The sequence below is a fragment of the Aulostomus chinensis genome, chromosome 2, assembly GCF_037954235.1.
Source record: "Aulostomus chinensis isolate RoL2024-O1b breed Wild chromosome 2, RoL_Achi_v1.0, whole genome shotgun sequence".
Classification (NCBI taxonomy): domain Eukaryota; kingdom Metazoa; phylum Chordata; class Actinopteri; order Syngnathiformes; family Aulostomidae; genus Aulostomus; species Aulostomus chinensis.
The window spans coordinates 24,823,352-24,832,316 of record NC_141321.1 but is presented as its reverse complement, the minus strand read 5'-3'; the positions used below and the strand labels follow the sequence as shown (position 1 = coordinate 24,832,316).

Below are 8,965 nucleotides of genomic sequence, written 5' to 3'. Positions count from 1 at the left end.
TAGGGGCGAAGCTCCGATTCAGTTCAAAACTAACGGATCGTTCGTAATCTCCCACCGCTGTTGCCGTTTGATGAGAACATCTGTTACGACAGCGAGCTCCCAAGCAGCCCAGCACGCCCAACACCTGGACCAGGTCTGGCATTTCTCTACTTCGATTCCGTTTAATTCCGTCCGTAATAGTTTTTTTTTTTTTTTTTGGGGGGGGGGGGGGTTCAGGAAAGAAAAAAAAAAAACTTTAAAGCTGACGTCTCAAAAAAGTAATCCGTTTTACGTTGCAAACCTCTCCAAAGAAGAGAACAGTTTCATGTCACGAAAACGCAAATGTTTCTGTGGCAGTTTCTCATCACAGCTCATTCAGCAGGCGACACTCTGCGTGATCTCGTCAGGTACTCCGACAACATCCCACAGTTTTTGTTCTGCAGCGTTGAAATCAGAAACATCTGTGCATATTTTACTGACACACAGCTGGTTGTCGAATGTGAGTGTTTCAAGCGCACAGCGATGAGGAATAATTCCAGATCCATTAACTTGATGATGATCAAATGTGTGAATGATGGATAACTAACAGGAAGAAGTATTTCCTCACGCTTTATGGCCTCAGAGTACGGAGTTAAAAGTTTTGAATGGTTGTTGTCAAAATGACCGACAAGCGGTAACTATTGCTGCGAACGGAGCAAACATGAGTCAATCAAGTTCAGATTGGATCAAATAATGTAGGTGAGATCTTAAACCAACATTTGCGTTGCTAAAATGCAAAATAGTACCAAGATCCGATGTTCCCTTGAAGATTATTATTTTAGCTTTGAAACAGTTGAACAAATCAACATGTTTCAGTGACAAACTACATTTGTGGGATGCCTATTGTATTAAAGGTCAGTTTTTAATGTACAAGTTACTGCTTGATTCAACAATCAGAACCAGGAGAACACAGAAACACAGTTTATATATATATAAAAAATAAATAAATCAATCTTCATAGCGGGCTTATTTTAGTCCAGGAGCCTCACTTTGGTAAACCTTGAACTAGAAGAATCTAAGCATGAATGAGGATGAAACGTCTCTTCACTCCGTGTGTGGTCATGTGGAAATGCTTAGGTCTGTTTGTCTAGAAGATGTCCGCTGAGCTCTACTCTGTGAGTGAACCAGCTGGAAATGATGCAGATCCTCGAGGTATCGCGGTGGGCGGCACCAAACCTTTACACCGCTTTGTTAAGGCACAACCCAAGATTATTGGTGTAAGTCACCCCTACTAAAATTGCTTCAACTAACTCTTTTATTAAATATCTATGTATCATGATGTATCGTAGCATCTCTCTGACTCAGGTTCAGCCATAAAGCCTCTGTCGTTTGTTCTTTTCTCCTAGATTATTGTGCTGGTCTTGGGGGCGTCTTTATTCTTGACCTCCATCACTGTCACAGGACAGTCCCCTCTTCACCAAATGTCGGCAATCTGGGCACCAGGATTCCTGATGGGAGCACTGGTGAGTAACACAACAACAGAAATACGCATTGAAGTGCTTGAGCATCAACGTCCCAGTGCTGGAGGGATGAAATGTATTTTAGCATCTCTGTGGGTTCTCTCGTCGAAGAGCCAGTGAGTTTTTTAACATTGAATTTTTAATTGTTTCCATTTGTGAGACATTTGATTTAGCATAATAATGCAAAAAAATGAATTCTCCTTGTATGATTTCTGAGGTGTCGCTTCACCATCACCTCCGCTAGCTTTGCATTCCTTCTGTTTTCAGCATGTTGACATTTGTATTCTTCTTTGAGCCACTTGGGCCACAGCACAGACTGATGCATTTAAATCTGTAAAACGCAGCATGACATGAATGAAGCTAGCATGAACCACTGACCTTATGTCAGGAATTTAACCTGCAACCCATTCTAAGATCCTTGACTTTAAGATGTTCAACATCGCCAACTTACTTTTTGGGTCTTGGCACACATTTCTTCCTTCATCGGCTTTTTTTCTCAAATGTAATTGGATGGCGTGATCTGTGATGATAAAATGCTTTTTTTTTCTTCTTTTTGTAGTTCATCGTATGTGGGATTCTGTACGTTCTGACAGAGCACAACCCATCAAAAAAAAACGTGAGCCCCACAGTAATATTTTGACGCAGTACTTGTAAATTGTCTGAGAAGTATCAATGAAGACCACCAGGTAGGGAGTCAGTAGGCTGACGCTGATGTCGCCGCATTCCTAGTGCTGCTCATTCCAGGTGCTCGGTTTGATCGATTCCTCTGTTTTACCTTGTCTCCCACTGCGTGTGCCTGCACAGGTCACTGTCTCCTTGGCTCTGAGTATTATCTCAGTGCTGGGAGTATGTTGGACTACCTTGCTCATCCTGCCCCACATCATAGACTTCCACTTCTACGGCCATGTCAGTCAGCAGGATGATGAGGAGAAAAGATGGGAGTCCTTCATTGAGGTTGTTCTTTTTTTTTAATGGGTACTTTTGTTGATGACTGTGAATCAAAAGCAAGTTTCAGTTTTAGAATTTCTTGATTAAATCATCAAATGATCCATGTAAGCCACGTAGAATTTGTGTATCTTGACATGTCCTAACATGTTGGAATGACATGAAAACCTGCTTTGACAGTTCCAGCTGTTAAGCACTCTGTAATACATTGCGCCACAGTTGTGTCTCTCCTGACCAACCTGAGCAAATCAACCTTAAAGTGAGCGATCTAGTTCAGTGTGGACGTTGTGTCACCAACAGCAGTGGAAAGAGCTGTTTGCAAAGGAGTTGTATGGTTCCCATCTCTTCCAGTAAAGAGAGTAGTTCCTGATGTAGAAGAGGTTTAGCCGCTTGCTGACCCAGGAACGTAGGGGTGAGGATGGGAGCCACGCTTGGGAAAACAAGCTGCTCTATCTACCAGGGATGCCTTGCAATAAACAGACTCAATAACAGCTTGAAGTTACACGAAGTGAGAATGTGTCCTGAAATTAGCAGTCCTAATTCAGCAGCAGCACAATACACACGAGACATTTTCTGTTGCTGTCATACTTTTTTGAAGAATTGTGAACAAAAAACAAGGCTCAATCCCAGACCGACCGTGTCCACTGCCCCTCCGCCTGCCACATAGCTGGTTCATCAGCAGATGGGTTTCCCAAACCTTGTAGCCTGGAGGGGGAATGTGCATTGATTCTTACTCAGCACCCACCACCCCCAGCCATCGGCACATTAATTGAGAATGGAGGAAACATCATACAAATATAGATTCCGTATTTATCTCATCCTGTCAAACAAGCTTGATGTAACCATGGTGATGGTTGAAGTTTTTCCACCCTCATCCTCCAGTGGGTGCGAGTGTGGCTTCATACGGCTCGGCGCTAGTGAAAGGTGAGTGGATAGAGGACCGGTGTGGCATTGAGCGAATGTCTTCCTTGTGTTATGTATAGCCAATCAAATGGTGCTGTAGTCACCGTGGTTGCTTGAGACAACCTCTGTAGACAACCACAAAGAGGCGGCTGATTCAGAGCCAAAGTACCACATTTTAATTCATCGACCCGTATCATTCACCCCTCACTCGTGCCCACTGACTAGTCTTACACAGACAAAGATAGTGTCATCTCAAGTCTTTGTAAAAATAATGTGGACAGCTATAGCTCATCCAAACTTCTGTCAGTCCTCACTAACACCAAAAATGTGAAGGACATTCCACCGGTCTTTAAATCACTGCACTGGCTCTCTGTATGTCAAAGGATATGATTTAAAATCCTTTTATTGTTCTTGACCCTAAATATATCTCATACCTTCGTGTACATTTCAAACCCTCCAGACCTCACAGGTCGGCTGGGGCGAGGTAAGTCACTGTTTCTAAGGTCAAGAGCAAACATGATGCACTTTCAGTCAAATGAGGTCTGGCACAACTCGTAGTGGCTCTAAATTAGGGCTTTAGAGATTAATTTACAGCAGATTTTCTTTACTCTAAAAGAATAGACCCTTTACTTTTGTTTTTAATGCTTTTAACGGCCTAACTGCTTATTTCATATGTCTATACATCTGTTCTCAGTTCTGGGTTTCTGGGCTGCTGCATCAGTATCTACTCTTCCCAGAGGTTGATCCTGATGGCTGTGTCTGGGTTCTCCCCATTTCGAGGCCTGAAGTTTAACTTTTGGAGATATGGAGCCCTGTATTAGCGGCTTTCTCCGCCCCAGCCAGGAGCTCAGCAGCAGTATCTGTCTCCTCCGCCCAGCAGCCTGATAGTATTCTCTAGAACCAGCAGGCAATATCAAAAGGCAGGAGACCTGAGGACGTTGTAATACCCGTAGTACCTCTCCCAGTCCTGTCTCAGACTTGCCGATCGGTTGAGGGCAGCTTGTTTAATTATCTTCCATTTCTGATACAGTGTATTCTCACATTGGCAGAGCAAAAGCTGATTGGTAGTTGGAATGACCTTGGTCTGAAGCAATCAGTAAGGAGGGGATGGATCTAAGCATCTCCATCCATCACTAAATGACTCAGGAGGAAACCATCACTTATAGCCCAGGTCTGCTCCACGTTTCTGCCTGCTAAAAGGCAGTTTTCATTTCACTGCTGCTGTCACCAAGTGCTTGCTTTTTAAATCAAAATAATTTAGAGTGTGGTTCAAAACCTGCGTGGCTTTTAATGTAGGGCTATATAAATAAAACTGACTTGACTTTGACAGCATCTTAATATCCGAACAAGAAAAACCATTCAATACCATAGCATTAAAAAGCTGAAGTTCTCGGCTTTGGTGGTTCTACGCTGTGGATCTGAGTAGGGTTTGAAAGAAAGAGGATAGAATGTGTCAACAAAAAGCAATAATGTGTTTTTGGAATGCATTTTGTCAGATGTTTTGAGATGCGTGTGTTGTTCCAGGCCATGGGAATTACTACGGAAACCGTTATGGTCTTCTACACTTTGGTTGGTGGAGTTATCTTGGTTGTCATGTCAGCTATGGCTGGGAGTGCCCTGCGTTCTACAAAGAGTCAGGTAAAAAGACAACAAAACCAAGTGCTCACAACAGATGGTGCTGAGAACTGAGCATGACCCAAATCAATGGGTTGTGCCTGCTAATGATCATTTATGCTCTCTTTAGGTCATCATTCTGACGTCCACGCCAAATGAAATGCCGGTTGAATAACAAGCACAAGAAGGAAGTTTGAACTGTAACAAATTCCAAGCATGCAGAGACAGAAGATTGGTGAACTGGTAACTAATATTTACCACACTGCAGACCGTACACAATGCAATGCAGACACTGAGGATATCTGTGTAAGTCATTTGATGCCTTAAGATGTTTGCAGGATCTGCGTACTCCTCCACCGCTGCGTGAGCACTCTACCTCCCTCTGTTAGGCATTTACAACAGAGCTCAACAAGATGGGAGCATCAAATATTCCCCGCTAAGACTGCTGCTTCCTGCTGTTAGGCCTGTTTTCACATTATGTTTGAACTCTTCCAAAAAGAGCAATGTTTGGATGGAACGTGACATTAGAATGCATCTCTGCATTTATCTCAAGAAACCTCTTTTGATCCTATCTCACTTCTCTTCTCCTCTACGTCACATGGTTCCTATTTGCAAAGAAACAGAAGAAAGCAGAGGAAGAAGAAGTCACAACAATACAGATTGGAACTGTTTCTAAGGGTTAATGATCATAGATAAAAACCAGCTTATGCAATTAAAGAACTTCATTTTTGCAGGTAACAATTGAGTCAGGGGTCACGCAATGTGGCCCAGGACACATTCATATACTTATTCATACACTTTCCTTATTCATATACTGACACTTGAAAAACTTGCAAAATCCACACAGAACAGTCCCAGTCATGTTCGTATTTGTTCAATTTTGGTTGCAATGCAAGAGTCTTTTATGCAATTACCAGGGAAATCACCCTGAAAAGAAAATGGAATGACAAATACGAACGTCGCCAATTGTACTCACTACATTTACACAGTCGCAATGTGTGAACAAAGAATAGCATGATCCTCTCGCCAGCGTGTCCCTTACAAAGACATTTGGCAGTAACAAGACAGTGTGTGCTGAATAATATGGCTGCCCTTCTCGCTTTTCCCTCTCTCATGCTGTATCATGTGTCATCAGCAACACCATTAAGTATGAACACCATGACACCCAAGGTAATGTCCTCACTAACTGAGAACAGTATGCAAGATATATTACTAATAAATTTCTCTGTAAATAGAATGGACAGTGTGGGCACAGCCACCCAAGTAATGACATGTCTGTAACCTTCATGTGTAGTTATCACCAAACCAGTGCTTGCATTTACCACAGTAAAGGGAAAATAGTCGTAACTGTCTTACGATGTCAGTTTTTCATATAAACACCTTTGAACGACAATAAATCCAAGTATGTTTAAAAAAAAAAGGAAACATTTTCACTCGATTTTTTTTTTCATAATATCAAACATGATGCTGGTTATTTAATTGGCTGATTATGAAAATCTGAAAACATTTGAGATTATGCGGATGCAAATAAAAACTGGAGTCCAGTGCATCATACACATGCACCAGACAAAGAGCAGCTCTGTTCCTCTGTCTAAATGAACGGCTGTGATTTATATCATTCAAATGTCTCCTTGAGTCAGGAAACACTGAAGCAAAACCACTTGAACAGTTTTTCTTTTTTATCATTTGATGATAAGAATTGCTCCTCATTAAAATTCATGATTACAATGAGTAACTTCCTACATCCACCCACCCATTTTCATCTGCTAATACTGTTAAGGTTTCGCAGGGGGGCTGGAGCCTATCTCAGCAGCCTTCGGCCATGAGACAGGGGAGAAACTATACTCTGGTCTTATCCTGGCAAAGAAGGAGAGACAACAAGAATAACTGACTCACGTTTTGGCTCCAGACAAACTCTTACACACCTAAATCTGAATTGAGAATCACTGAAGAATATTTACTGCAAATCAAGAGTGTGAACTGAGCAGAGCTACAAACCCAGATGAGTTCTTAACGCCTTCAGTAGAACATCAGAGCCAAGAATGTAGTCCCTCAGAACCATCCATCCTTTCTACCGTGAAAGGCGGGGTTCACCCTGGACAGGTCACCAGTCCATCACAGGACCAACACATAGAGACAGACAACCATTCACACTCACAGTAACACCTACAGTCAATTTAGAGTATCAATCAGCCTCGTCCTCTCTTGATGTCTTTGGACTGTGGGAGGAAGCTGGAGTACCAGAGAGAACCCACACAGGGAGAACATGGAGACTCCACACAGAAAGATCCAGTGCCTGAGATGGGGCTCGAACCCGGAACCTTCTTGCTGTGAGACGACAGTGCTGACCACTGCACCCCTGTGCCACCTAACTTCCTACTTAGTCGACTGTAAATATGACACATGCTGTGTATGCAAAGACACTTTATTAGAGACATTTTGATCATATAGCTATAAAAAATGACACAAATACAGATGCTTCTCTGTCATTTTTTTTTTTTGCAGAAACATGGAAGCTTCGAGATGTCAGCAGTAAGCTACAGGCACACTCATTTCGAACCAACAGCTGCCAGGGAGAACTTAGCAATTGCCTGTGTCTGCCAAAGGAGTGCTTCCATTGTGTTGTACTCAGGAACAGGTGGACTTGGTACAGAGTGAGTGAGCTAGCTAGCTAGGTAGCTTGCAAACCTGTTAAAATGAACAAATATCTGAGTTAAAGGAGTAAAGGCCATGTCAGAAAGGCTTGAAAAAAAGAAAAGAGACACTTTAATCTGATGCTGAGTGTAACATGATACTTTGTGTGAGCACTAGCAGCATCACACCTCATAGTGAGGTCATATCTGTACATTTTTCACATTGTTCTTTTCAGGTGAACCAAACTGTCCTCTAAAAGTTGGTCAAAAAGTAGACCTGATTGTTAGTTAATTTGAAAGTTCTATCTTTGGTCAGTTTAAACTCTGAAGGGGCCACAGTCCTCCCCCCATTCCAACCAATGCTGCTAAAGTACATAATCCCTTACATTATCAGTAGTTTACAATTACAACAAGATGACTGCTTATTCTTCTTTTACCCAGTGGTATTTTTTTTCCGCTGACAGAAAGTTGCATTTACATAGTAAACAGTTTCTTATTTTCATTCCGTATCTGGAGAAGTGTTGTCATTTTTTTCTTGAGGCAAACTGCTCCTCGCCCACGTCGGAGGTGTAGGTAGACAAGAACACAAGAACATGTACTCTTCGGAGAGGACGAACAACGCTCTCCGTTTATTAATCTCAGTCGCAGGAACACTATCTCAACACAGCGTAACCCCTACATCACCGACGTGCCTGTTTTTACCTGCATTTAACCCTTATGCTAGCTTTACCACCAGTGGGTGTTGGGGTTTCTATGTGTTCCAGCTCCAAAGCATGTAATTTCTCTGTGGTAGACCTATTTCACAAGTATGCCACTAACATTCCCATTGAAGGAACATTTGTTGCCAGAGGAAAATAAAAACATGGGTAGAACCAGACCGCGCAAGGGAAATTGATCTGGATATCTCTTTGATTGAAATTCATAGGTTAAGCTCCTATGGCAGTATGAGATTTTTTTGGAGTGTTTGCTTTGTTTGTTTCTGCTTAGAGCTGAAACGACAAGTGTGAAAACAGCCCGACTTCGCCATGATGTTGCCAGAACCCGGTGCCAAGAACAATGACAGCAGCAGGAATGGAACGAGACGGACATCTAACAGGTTTTTTGGCTCATGATAAAACATGGCTAAAACTTACAACTCTTTAATGTAGGTATTGTTTACATTAGTCACTTGCATCACTAAGCCACCCCAGGGACGCAGTGGAAGGCATGGAGAAGGATGAGCCCCCGTTTGTCTCTCTCGAGTGCCAGACTCTCTACACATGCTGTGCTGCTGTTAGGACTGATGCCCAGTACAGTCCAAACAGATGCCTGAATGATACCCACACATTTGTAGCCCGCTGGTGACAAACCTGGGACTCTTCTTAAAATAGAACAGTAGCCAAGAGTATTCCA

General features: G+C 42.5%; 1 protein-coding gene across 5 annotated transcripts; it reads left to right on the top strand.

The window, feature by feature from the left end:
* The first annotated feature begins 11 nt into the window (after positions 1 to 11).
* On the top strand, positions 12 to 6,359 carry LOC147269561 (uncharacterized). 5 transcript variants are annotated; one of them, XR_015111470.1, is made up of 8 exons: positions 12 to 133; positions 1,096 to 1,235; positions 1,365 to 1,481; positions 2,038 to 2,094; positions 2,283 to 2,432; positions 4,851 to 4,964; positions 5,071 to 5,183; positions 5,269 to 6,359. XR_015111470.1 is itself a non-coding variant. In XM_086195153.1 (7 exons), exons 2-7 carry the CDS (start codon positions 1,113 to 1,115, stop codon positions 5,113 to 5,115), a joined length of 606 nt encoding a protein of 201 aa, XP_086051279.1. In that variant the 5' UTR covers positions 12 to 133; positions 1,096 to 1,112; the 3' UTR covers positions 5,116 to 6,358. The 5 variants fall into 5 exon arrangements, 4 of the variants coding, with proteins under 4 accessions (XP_086051279.1, XP_086051296.1, XP_086051288.1 ...); XM_086195153.1 differs by having other exon boundaries at positions 5,071 to 6,358; XM_086195170.1 differs by having other exon boundaries at positions 72 to 133; positions 1,113 to 1,235; positions 5,071 to 6,359.
* The last annotated feature ends 2,606 nt before the right edge of the window (positions 6,360 to 8,965 follow it).